This window comes from Protopterus annectens, chromosome 2.part1 (genome assembly GCF_019279795.1).
Source record: "Protopterus annectens isolate FY-2018-M chromosome 2.part1, PAN1.0, whole genome shotgun sequence".
Classification (NCBI taxonomy): Eukaryota; Metazoa; Chordata; order Ceratodontiformes; family Protopteridae; genus Protopterus; species Protopterus annectens.
In genome coordinates, this window is record NC_056729.1 from 1456388601 (window position 1) to 1456401897 (window position 13297).

The 13297-nt window shown below is 42.4% G+C and overlaps 1 protein-coding gene across 1 annotated transcript in view; it reads right to left on the minus strand.

Moving 5' to 3' along the window:
* Positions 1–778: 778 nt before the first annotated feature.
* Positions 779–13297, minus strand: part of UBE2K (ubiquitin conjugating enzyme E2 K) — a 1186450-nt gene continuing 1173931 nt past the window's right edge. The window contains exon 7 of the mRNA XM_044062933.1: positions 779–2613. Within this exon, the coding sequence (XP_043918868.1) occupies positions 2539–2613 (75 nt within the window). The 3' untranslated portion in view covers positions 779–2538. The remainder of the gene's footprint in view (positions 2614–13297) is intronic.

Here is a 13297-nt window from a genome sequence, read left to right on the forward strand (position 1 = left end):
GCACCTCACATCTCTACTACATGCCTGCCCATCAGGCATAACACAAGGTCTGAAGTGAAGGGGCATAACAAGGGGTGGACTATAAAAAAAAACCAAAAAAACTCAGATGGTTGATTAACAGCATGACCTCCCATGATATCCTTAGGATCCTTGATGGCCCTGGCGAAATTTGCAGGAACTGGACCAGGAGTAGAATGGAGTGCTATCCGACCTAGCAAGGATACGGGAGCACTGGAACAGCTGACCAGATGAAAAGGAAGGGGAGAGAAAGAGAGCAATTTGTAGAAAAAAAAACATATTCCAACTTAACTTCTAAATCCCATCTACATGCAAGACCTACTTAATCCTTGCTTCTCATGTTTTTGTCTGAAAAACATACAACATAAAAGTGAAATACAGTGGACAAAAACCTGTTTGCATACCAACATTTTTCAAAAACAAAGGCTGCATTGTAGCCAGTGTGCTTCACTGCATACAATTTTTCAATGCAGTTTACTTGCTTTTATCTTCTACTTGCAGGAACACCAGAAAAAATACTGGTCCCAGTACAAATGGCAGGGGCTGTGCATAAAGTCTGATGCTCCATGAATGCAGTAGCAATTAAAGACGTGCAGACTCTGTTTTAACACCTATTAAACCTCATACTTGATGTAAAGGTAAAAATAAATAAATAAATAAAAGCATACATCAGATGTCTAAAAAGTAACCAGTACACACTGCCTTGTAAATAAACCAATTTTCATTGTATGACAAAATAACTGTCAGAAAGCTTCACCTGCAATATTTAACTACAGTTTAATGTAATATACAAAATATACAGATGGCAGGAAATAGTTCCTTTCAGTATAACCTAGAGAAGTAAGAGTATGTTTTCTTTTTAACAAACTTGAGACACTGAAATGGTAAAGCTGATGAAGTATTTGGAAAACAACGCAGTCCATTTTAAATAAGTTCCAAACCAGCTGGGTTGCAAAAAAACAAACTGGACCACAACAATTACTTATTATGAATATTGGTTTGCTAGCTTAATCACCCGTTTCCAAACCAATACTACTGAATAATTCTTATGATGTGAATGGAAATGTGATGACATCATAAGTCTAAATTCATAATTACAGGAATTTACAATTTTTATGACAATGCATGCAACTTATTCAAGCCTGCATCACCTGCTGTGCAAAATAAAAAAATAAAAAGCTACACAAAAAAGTTGGGTAAAGGCATTGTGTCCAGCTCAAATTCTCTAAATGTGCTTGGACATGTGTGTGTGTAACTTTTTTTGTTAATTAACGAGGGCTTTCACCTAGGGAAATAAGGTATGATACTGTATTACAATAAAAACAGACTACAGGCTTGCCATAGAGTCAACATCTGGACTGTCAAATTCAGTCATGAAGTCTACTGATTTTAAAACACTTCTCTACTTCATTGAGCATAATACACATACAGCAAAGGAAATAAACCACAGCATTTGGATATGAGCGAGTTAAAAATGTAAGCAACAATAAAAAACTGAAACGTCTGATGAACCAATCCTACACTCATTTTGCAGTTCTAATGAAATCAGAAACTTGACTTTAAAGCACAATTTTTAGAACACGTTTCACTTACTGCCATGCAATTATCAAGTGTTTCATTAAAAATGGGTACAGGACAGGTTAAATAAATGGGAAGGTAATATTTCAGAGGTTGGCAACCCCCCCCCCTGAAAAATAGAAAGATGCTATATTAACAGAGCAATATTAACTCAAATCACAGTGCAATCTCAAAACTTCTTGAACACTGGCATGCCACCTCCCCACAATAAATTAACAAAAATAATCAGAATGGCAGACATTTTTTAATGGGATCCATCACACCTTGACCTCAAAAGACTAATCAGATTTTTTTATCAAGATTATGACTCAAGATGGAAGAACTCCATGATTGTTAACCACAAATATTTGTAAATCTGAAGTGATGCAAACATGCACATTATAAAAATCATGAATTGTGTGGGCCTTGAAGAATCAGTAATTAAAAGATGAATTATGAAACAACCACAATAAAACTATGCATGTCTCTAACATAAAAATTAAAGCCTTAAATGAGGATGCAATATGGATATGTAAAGAAGGGGTGCAAAAATAAAAACATACAAAATTGAAGTCAACCGCAGCAGTCAATCAAGTCAGAAAGAGACAGATGAAACCACTTGCAATACAGCCATGACACTATTTTGACAGCCTTGGTGGTTCAGAAACAAAATCCTGATGATGACTCTTGTTAGCGCTTGTCGTGTTGCACGAGCCTGAAGTTGGAGAGTTTCATTTCTTAATTGTTTTTCAGTAAAGAAAAAATGTATTCTTCACTTTTAGATTTACACAGACTTTTAATTGGCTTTATTTACACATCAGTTTTAGTCTTCAGTACTGCCTAGACAGCATTAAGTACGAGTGCCTTTTTAAAAAGAAAAAATCTAGCATCCTAGAAAGAACAAGGATGATGGTGCTTGAAGAGAAGGCAAGCTATACTGTGAAAACAGCTTTGTTTGAAATTTCAGTTACTCAGGAGAACTTCTGTTGCAGTCTCTACATCCCAGGATTTTGAAGACAAGGCCACTATTACAGCATTCTGTAAAATAAAAAAATACTAAGGTAAATACTTCTAAGCAACTGTTTAACATGGCACAATGTAAATCCACAAGTCATGCTGTGGACCTAAAGCTACATTTAACAAGAGAAGGTAATTTTCATTTATATAGTTAATGGGATGGCAGAATGAAACCCTGTATAAATTATAAAAATACAACAAAGAGCAAGTAAACTTCCATCTAATGCTTTATTCATTTTCTTCTCATGGTTCCTATATGGTAGATGTGTGCTTTAATGACAGTGCGCAATCCTAACACAGGAGTGTTTTTTTTTTAATGTCCATGTTTAACTTTAAAATCATTAACGGTCAAATTACAGTCAATATCCCTACAGGAAGATGGAAATAAGACTAATTAAATTATATGCAGTGCTGCAATAAAACCTACATTTTCAAGTTGGGCTCATGTAACTAAAGTTAAAAAGTACAGTTTTGTACCTACCATAAATGTAGATGTTCGAAGATCCACATTGCTGCAGTCCTTACACTTGGGTAGTCCGCTGTCCTCGGTCGGCCCGAATATCAAAGTATTAGGCTGACGTCGGTCAAGGCGCTTAAGACTGACATCAGGACGTCAGGGTACAAATGCGCATGACCGACGTCATATCCTCAGTCTTTTCTTGCCCCAGATGTCAGAAGACCCTAAAAAGAAAGGTCAAAAACAAAAAACAACCAACCACCCCTGCACTAATCATATGTACAATATATACAATAACCACAATATTCACAACCCAAACCACACAACCGCCTCTAACTACAGAGGGGAAGGAGGGAGGGTATTGGACTGCAGCAATGTGGATCTTCGAACATCTACATTTATGGTAGGTACAAAACTGTACTATGTTCTTCATCTCACATTGCTGCAGTCCTTACACTTGGGTAGAATCCCAAAGCAGAGGTAAGGGAGGATGGCAAATCTATAAAGCAGTAGGAGCAGCCAAAATGCCCTGTAAAATTGCAGTGGCAAAACCAGCCCTAGATTTAGAGTAAAGTGGAAGGTGGTAATGCTTAGAGAAAGTATGCACTGAACTCCAAGTAGCTGCCTCCAAAATATCTTTAGTTGCCACCCCCCTTAAAGCTGTAGAAGTGGCAGTAGCCCTAGTGGAATGAGGCCTAATCCCAGCTGGAATCTCCTTACCATGATGGGAACAACAGAAAGCAATACAAAACCCAATCCACTTAGAAATAGTTTGTTTTGACACAGGCTTGCCCTGAGAACCCAAAGCAAAAGAAACAAATAACTGCTGAGACTGCCTGAATCCTTTAGTTCTGCTCAAATAATATCGCAACTGCCTGTGTATATCCAAAGTGTGCAAAATCTTTTCCCTTTATTTTGGGGTTTGCATAAAAAGTAGGCAAATGAATAGTTTGGTTTAAAGCCACACTAGAAACCACTTTAGGCATAAAGGAAGGATTAGTACGCAAAGATACCCTATCCTTATGGAAAATTAAGAAAGGCTCAACCGCCATAAGGGCCTGTAATTCAGAAACCCTTCTCGCAGAGGTAATGGCCAACAAAAAAGCAGTCTTCCATGATAAATATTTCAACTCTGCAGTAGCTGCAGGCTCAAAAGGTTGTAGAGTGAGTTTCTCCAACACAAAATTGAGATCCCAAGCAGGAGTAGGAGCTCTACGTGGGGTCTTATATTCTTTGCCCCTCTAAGGAATTGCTTAAACAAAGGATGAGAAAACAATGGTGGGTCACAGTCATAGTGAGCAGAAATTGCTGCAGCATGAACCTTAATAGAAGAGAAGGACAAACCTTTGTCCAGTAACTCAGTAAGATATTGAAGAGCCACACTTAAATTAGGCTGAGAAACATCAAATTCCTTTGCTGCACTCCAAAATAAAAATCTCTTCCATTTATCTGCGTACACTTTCCTTGTACTAGGCCTTCTGGCCTCCAAAATAACATTCAAAACTTGCTGTGGAAGCCGAGACCCTCCAGGGTTTAAAACAGAATATGCCAGGCTGTTAGATGAAGAGAGTGAAGTTTGACATTGAGTAAATGACTGTTCTCCTGAGACAGCAGGTGTGGAATCGAAGGCAAAGGCCATGGAGGCTCCCGTACCAGACTTCTCAGTAATGGGTACCAGTGCTGTCGAGGCCAATCTGGAGCTATTAAAATCATCTATGGCTCGTCCCGTCTGACCTTCAGGAGTACCTTTGGGAGGAGAGGCAGAGGAGGAAAGGCATACACATGAAGATTGCTCCAATTGAATGAAAGAGCATCCACTTTCCAAGCTGTGGGATGAAACCTTTTTGTGCAAAACTTTGGCAGCTGGTAGTTTAGTGGAGAAGCGAACAGATCTATGTCTGGAGTTCCCCATAACACTGTCAATTTCTGAAATACATGAGGATCCATTTTCCACTCGTGGGGATCCATAATTTGTCTGCTCAACACATCTGCTAAGGAGTTCTGTGCTCCCGGCAGAAACCTTGCCTGAAGATTCAGCTGTAAACTGAGAGCAGTCTCCCACAAAATCATTGCTTGTCTGCATAGAGGATAAGAATGCGTTCCCCCTTGCTTGTTGATGTACCACATGACAGTTGTGTTGTCTGTCAGAACCAACACCTGCCCTGGAAGAAGTAAATCCTTGAAAGCTATTAATGCAAATTGGACTGCTAACATCTCCTTCAAGTTGATATGTAGATGTTGAAGTCTGGCAGGCCACGTGTCTTGTACCCACTTTCCATTTAGATGAGCTCCCCAAGCTTTGTCTGAGGCATCTGTCGTTAGAATCTGACTCGCCTCTGGTCGGGTCACAGAGAGTCCCTTGTTTAGGTGACATTCCTGAGCCCACCACAAAAACTCCTTTTGAATGCAAGGTATTATCTGAATGACAGTGTCCATATCTTGGCAGTGCTGTGTCCATACATTTTTGAGATACCATTGTAGCTTCCTCATATGCAGTTTGGCATTGGGAAGCACCAGAATACAAGATGCCATGAACCCCAAGGCTTGAAGGACTGTCCTTGCAGTCAGCCTGGACTGATGAGACAATTGATGGAAGTAAAGAGATTCTTTTGTTTGTCCGGGGTCAAAAAGGCCATCTGGGATGCTGTATTCAGTCTCACACCCAGAAAGCACATGTCCTGAGAGGGTACTAGACTGGACTTTATTTCGTTCACAGAATACCCCAGGCATCTTAGCACTGCTATCATATACTGTAAATGATGAAGAAGTTCGTCCTTTTCTTGGGCCAGAATCAGGCAATCGTCCAAATAAGGATAGATCTGTATTCCTCTTAGCCTGAAGAAAGCTATCACTGGAGCCAGAACTTTCGTGAACACTCTGGGCGCAGTAGATAAGCCAAAGGGCAATGCAGAGAACTGATAATGAGAAGTCCCAGCCCGAAAACGCAGATACTTCCTGCAACTGAGCCTGATAGGAACATGAAGGTAAGCCTCCTTGAGATCCAGAGTCACCATCCAGTGATCTTTGCCCAGCAGAGGCAAAAGCTGTTGTAACGTCAACATTTTGAACTTGGGAATGTCCAGATATGTGTTGAGGATAGATAAATCCAAAATTGGTCTCCACGTGTTCCCCTTCTTTGGTACTAGGAACAGGCGAGAATAAAATCCTAGGCCCACTTCTGGTAGAGGGACCGGTTGTATGGCCCCTATTTGAAGTAGCAGAGAAATTTGTTTGTGAGCCTTTAGTCTTTGCTGAGGAGGAACGTCTGGCATGCCTTTGAAAGGAGGCAAGGTATGGAAATAAAACTTGTAACCTTGGTGTATGATATCCAATACCCATCTGTCTTGAGTAATCAAACTCCAATTTTCCTTGAAGAGTGCCAACCTTCCTCCCAAAGGTGCTGCCAGGCAAGAAGGATCTGGCAGCTGAAAAGGTAGGTCATTGGGCCTGTTTACGAAAGGACTGGCCCCTGCCCTCACCCGAAGACTGTGCAGGTGAACTCCCCGTTCTAGGCCTGAAGGAACTTTGAGCTCTGCCCCTACCACGTCTAGATCTACCCCTAGACTGAGAATCATAAGAAGGATACGTCCACCCCTTAGCAGGCCAATTCCTACTAAACTTCGGAGGCTGAACTTGCAAAAAATCTTTAACAGCCTGCATAGACTTAGCCTTGTCTTCCATTTTCTTCAAGACTGACTCCACAGGTGAACCAAACAACACATCAGACTGTAAAGGAGCATCCAAAATCCTTGTCTTAACATGGTCAGATAAATTCTGATCCCTCAGCCAGGCGTGCCTGCGAAGAACTGAACCAGTGGCAGCCACCCTAGACGAGGCCTGTACAGCATCAAAACCACATTGCAAAGAATGCTTACCCACCTGTTTCGAGACATGCACCAAATCTTGTAATTCTTTACACTCAATGCCTTCCGCCAGAGCATCTACCTTAGACTTCAATTGAGAAAGAAGATAGTTTTGATATTTCAACATGTGAAACTGGCAATTCAAAGCCCTCATAGCTAAGGTGGAAGAAGTATAGACTTTCTTTCCCCATCTATCCAAAGCTCTGGCCTCTTTATCTGGAGGAACCGGATTTTTTACAACAGAGGCCTTGACACCCTTAGGTCCCTGACTAACAGTTTCTGGGTCCGCCCTAGGACTCTTATAAAGATATTTATGAGCCTCAGGCACCCTGTAATACCTATCCGGTTTAACAGGAGCAGGAGGCAAAGAATCAGGATTAAGTGAAGCCTCTGCAAACACATCTTCCACAACATCCAGAACAGGTGGTATAGCCAAGGGCCTATGCTGGGGTAAAAGCAAAAATTCCCTAAGCCTTTTCCTGGAATCAGAGAAGTTCTGACCTTCCCACTTAAAATGTTCCCTCATGGAATGAAGAGTCTCTGAAAAAGAAAAATCCTCTGGAGGAGAAGCAGGAGGAGTCGAATCATCTGCATCAGAATCAGAATAAGGAGAGTACTCCTGCAAGTCTTCAGCCGAAGACTCTGAAACATCCGAAGCCTGCTCAAAACTCCCCAACTCTGGTTCCACCCTAGGCCTCTTATCAGGAGGGGGCAAAGATCCTCTAATCAAAGTAATTAAATCTTCTGCCATTTTAAGCATGTGCTTCTTGGGCACAGATCCTGTTGAACTAGGAGTGACACCAACAGAAGCTAAACCTGGTCTGCCTCTGGGAGAAGCCTTGGAAACAGAAGGAGAGGGCCTAACCACCCTAGGAAGGGAGGGGAGAACAGTAACCTGAGAAGCCCCTTCAGCCTGACCTGCCTCCTGAGAGGCCACATCCTGCAATATCAAAGTCTCCCCCTGGGACTCCAGAGAAGCCTCCGGCGGAACCACTGACGCCTCTAAAGAACCGGCGTCCGGTACGGACGACTCTTCTTGCCTGGGTTTAGCTGCTTTGTCTTTGCGCTTCTTCGAAGAAGCGGGCGCCGGAGCATCCGACGGCATAGTATAATTGCACCGCTTCCCGAAGACCAACCTGGCACAATCTAACCTTCGCTTAATAGTGCGCTTATTGAACCTAGCACAAAAGCGACACACAACAACGTCGTGCTCAGGCCCCAAACAAGGAATACACAAAGTATGATAATCCCTATGCGGTATCTGCTTCCCACAAGAAATACAGTTATTCACTTTTTCTGACATCCGGTAAACCACTGAGGCAAGAAAAAACTAAAATATTCCCCAACGGGGTACTTAGCCAACTTTGACTCGGTCTGAAACTCCGAATTCGAAAAATTTCAGAATGCCGAACGGCACTTGCAACGCTGCTTCTGCATCGGACCATGCGGCAAAAAAGACTGAGGATATGATGTCGGTCATGCGCATTTGTACCCTGACGTCCTGATGTCAGTCTTAAGCGCCTTGACCGACGTCAGCCTAATACTTTGATATTCGGGCCGACCGAGGACAGCGGACTACCCAAGTGTAAGGACTGCAGCAATGTGAGATGAAGAACATCTGATTTGCTAGGCTGAGTGAACGTTATTTTTTTAGTTTACCAATAGTACTGCATGCACTACTAGGGCACTGTCTGGTTAAGTGACTTATTCAAGATGCACAGTTTAGAATTGGAGAATGGCAGAATCAGATTTAGGTCTATATGACAAAGGTGTAATACTGAGGGCGGATATATTTTTTTAAAATGCACTTATGCAGAAAAGCTAATCAGGAAGAGATTTACATTTTGCCCCTACAAGCAACATTTTATTTTAATTTTGGCTGTAAAGGGAGTGTGCTGGCACTTCCTTTCAAATAGAATTAATGGTAAATGCAGTGTACCAGCTTAATACCAAAGTATAGTTCGCAATGGAAAGGAAGATCCTCTTGTGAGCAAAGTACAGTTTTGTACCTACCATAAATGTAGATGTTCGAGGATTCCATTGCTGCAGTCCTGACTATTGGGTATAGTCCGCGTCCCAGTCGGCCCGAATACCAGAGTATAAGGCTGACGTCGGTCAGGGCGCATTAGACTGACGTCAGTACGTCAGGGTACTAATGCGCATGACCGACGTCATATCCTCAGTCTTTTCTTGCCCCAGATGTCAGAAGACCCAAAAAGACAAGTCCCAAAACAACCTGCACCAAAAACATGTATAATATATACAACAATATATATACATATATATATATATAAAATATAAGCATGTAAACTCACCTACACAACCACCCCTAACACAGAGGGGAAGGAGGGAGGGTAAATTGGACTGCAGCAATGGAATCCTCGAACATCTACATTTATGGTAGGTACAAAACTGTACTATGTTCTTCGTCTTCCATTGCTGCAGTCCTGACTATTGGGTAGAATCCCAAAGCAGAGGTAAGGGAGGCTGGCAAATTATAAAGTAGCAGGAGCTGACAACATGCCTTGTAAAACAGCTGTGGCAAAACCAGCCCTAGTCTTAGAGTATATAGGCAGGTGATAATGCCTAGAGAAAGTATGCACTGAACTCCAAGTAGCTGCTTCCAGAATATCCTTAGTTGCCACCCCCCTTAGAAATGCTGTTGAAGTGGCAGTAGCCCTAGTGGAATGAGGCCTAATCCCAGCTGGAATCTCCTTGCCATGATGGGAATAACAAAATGCAATGCAAAAGCCAATCCACCTAGAAATAGTTTGTTTTGACACAGGCTTGCCCTGTGAACTCAAAGCAAAAGAAACAAGTAACTGCTGAGACTGCCTAAAATTCTTAGTCCTGCTCAAATAATAACGCAATTGCCTGTGTACATCTAAAGTGTGCAAAATCTTTTCCCCTTTATTTTGAGGATCTGCAAAAAACGTAGGCAAATGAATAGTTTGGTTTAAAGCCACACTAGAAACCACCTTAGGCATAAAGGAAGGATTAGTACGTAATGATACCCTGTCCTTGTGGAAAAGCAAAAAAGGCTCTACTGCCATAAGGGCCTGCAACTCAGACACCCTTCTTGCAGAAGTAATAGCCAACAGAAAAGCAGTCTTCCATGACAAATATTTCAATTCAGCAGTAGCTGCAGGCTCAAAAGGTTGTAGAGTAAGTTTTTCCAACACAAAATTGAGATCCCAAGCAGGAGTAGGAGCTCTACGTGGGGTCTTATATTCTTTGCCCCTCTAAGAAACTGCTTGAACAAAGGATGCGAAAACAAAGGTGGGTCACAATCATAGTGAGCTGAAATTGCTGCAGCATGAATCTTTATGGAAGAGAAGGACAAACCTTTGTCCAGTAATTCAGTAAGATATAGAAGAGCCACACTCACATTAGGCTCTGAAATCTCCAAATTCTTTGCTGTACTCCAAAATAAAAATCTCTTCCATTTTTCTGCTTACACTCTCCTAGTACTAGGCCTTCTAGCTTCCATAATCACATTTAAAACTTGTTGAGGAAGCTGAGACCTGCTGTGTTTCAACACAGAATATGCCAGGCTGTGAGATGAAGAGATTGAAGCTTGACATTGAGCAGATGACCGTCCTTCTGAGATAACAGATGAGGAATCAGAGGTAAAGGCCATGGAGGCTTCTTTACCAGACTCCGTAGAAGTGGGTACCAGTGTTGCCGAGGCCAATCTGGAGCTATCAAAATCATCCTTGGCCTGTCTTGTCTGACCTTTAACAGTACCCTTGGAAGAAGCGGTAGAGGTGGAAAGGCATACACATGAAGGTTTTTCCAACTGAAAGACAGAGCATCCACTTTCCAAGCTGTGTGATGAAACCCCTTTGTGCAATACTTTGGCAGCTGGTGGTTTAGTGGAGAAGCGAACAGATCTATGTCTGGAGTTCCCCATGACACTGTCAGTTTCTGAAATACATGAAGATCCAGTTTCCACTCGTGGGGATCCATGATTTGTCTGCTTAACACATCTGCTAAGGAGTTCTGTGCTCCTGGCAGAAACCTTGCCTGAAGAGTTAGTTGCAAGCTCAGCAGTCTCCCATAAAATCATTGCTTGCCTGCATAGTGGATAAGAATGTGTTCCCCTTGCTTGTTGATGTACCACATGACAGTTGTGTTGTCTGTTAGAATCAACACCTGCCCTGGAAGAAGTAACTCCTTGAAAGCCATTAATGCAAACTGGACTGCTAACATCTCCTTCATGTTGATATGTAGATGCTGTAGTCTGGCAGGCCACTTGTCTTGTATCCACTTTCCATTTAGATGAGCTCCCAAGCAATGTCCGAGGCATCTGTCGTTAGAATCTGACTTGCCTCTGGCCGGGTCACAGAGAGTCCCTTGTTTAGGTGACATTCCTGAGCCCACCACAAAAATTCCTTTTGAATGCAAGGTATTATTTGAATGACAGTGTCCAAATCCTGGCAGTGCTGTGTCCATACATTTTTGAGATACCATTGTAGCTTCCTCATATGCAGTTTGGCATTGGGAAGCACTAGAATACAAGATGCCATGAACCCTAATGCTTGAAGGACTGTCCTTGCAGTCAGCACGGACTGATGAGATAGTTGATGGAAGTAAAGTGACAGACTCTTTTGTTTGTCCGGGGTTAAAAAGGCCATCTGGGCTGCTGTATTCAGTCTTACACCCAGAAAGCACATGTCTTGCGAGGGTACTAGACTGGACTTTATTTCGTTCACAGAATACCCTAGGCATCTTAGCACTGCTATAACATATTCCAGATGCTGTAGAAGGTCTTCCTTTTCTTGAGCCAGAATCAGGCAGTCGTCCAAGTAAGGATAGATTTGAATTCCTTGAAGCCTGAAGTAAGCTATCACTGGAGCCAGAACCTTTGTGAATACTCTGGGCAGTAGATAAGCCAAAGGGCAATGCAGAGAACTGATAATGAGAATTTCCAGCTCGAAACCGCAGATACTTTCTGCAACTTAGCCTTATAGGCACATGAAGGTAAGCTTCCTTGAGATCCAAAGTTACCATCCAGTGATCTTTGCCCAGCAGAGGTAAAAGCTGTTGTAACGTCAACATCTTGAACTTGGGAATGTCCAAAAACGTGTTGAGGAGAGATAAATCCAAAATTGGTCTCCACGTGTTCCCCTTCTTTGGTACAAGGAACAGGCAAGAATAAAATCCTAGGCCCCTCTCTGACACAGGGACTGGCTGAATGGCCCCTATTTGAAGTAACTGTAAAACTTGCTTGTGAGCCTCTTTTCTTTGTAGAGGAGGAACGTCTGGCATGCCTTTGAAAGGGGGCATTGTATGGAAATAAAATCTGTAACCATGGTGAATGATATCCAACACCCATTTGTCTTGAGTAATTAAATCCCAATTTTCTTTGAAAAGAGACAGTCTTCCCCCCAAAGGAGCTGCCAGCCGTGAATCTGCTGGCAGCTGAAGAAACAGGTCATTGGGTCTGTTTACGAAAGGACTGACCCCTGCCCTCACCAGAAGTCTGAGCAGGTGAACTCCTGTTCTAGGCCTAAAAGAACTTTGAGCCCTGCCCCTACCACGTCTAGACCTACCCCTAGACTGAGAATCATAAGCAGGATATGTCCACCCCTTAGCAGGCCAATTTCTACTAAACTTCGGTGGCTGCACCTGCAAAAAATCTTTAACAGTTTGCATAGACTTAGCTTTGTCCTCCATTTTCTTTAAAACAGCTTCCACAGGCGAACCAAACAACACATCAGACTGTAAAGGAGCATCCAAAATCCTTGTTTTAACATGCTCAGCCAAATTCTGATCCTTCAACCAGGCATGCCTGCGAAGAACAGAGCTGGTAGCAGCCACCCTCGAGGAGGCCTGTACAGCATCAAAGCCACATTGCAAAGAATGCTTACCCACTTGTTCGGACACATGAACCAAATCCATCAACTCTTTACACTCAATACCTTCCGCCAAAGCATCCACCTTAGATTTCAATTGTGAAAGAAGGTAATTCTGATATTTTAACATGTGAAACTGACAATTCAAAGCTCTCATGGCTAGAGTGGAAGAAGTATACACTTTCTTTCCCCACCTATCCAAAGCCCTCGCCTCTTTATCAGTGGGGACAGGATTTTTAACCACAGAAGCTTTTACACCCTTAGGCCCCTGGGAAATAGTTTCTGGGTCCGCCCTAGGACTCTTAAACAAATATTTATGAGCTTCGGGCACCCTATAATACCTATCAGGCTTAACAGGAGCAGGAGGCAAAGAATCAGGGTTCAAGGAAGCCTCTGCAAAAACATCCTCCACCACATTCAACACAGGAGGAATAGCTAAAGGCCTATGCTGGGGTAAAAACAAGAACTCCCTAAGCCTTTTCCTGGAGTCAGAGTAATCCTGGCCTTCCCATTTAAAGTGCTCCCTC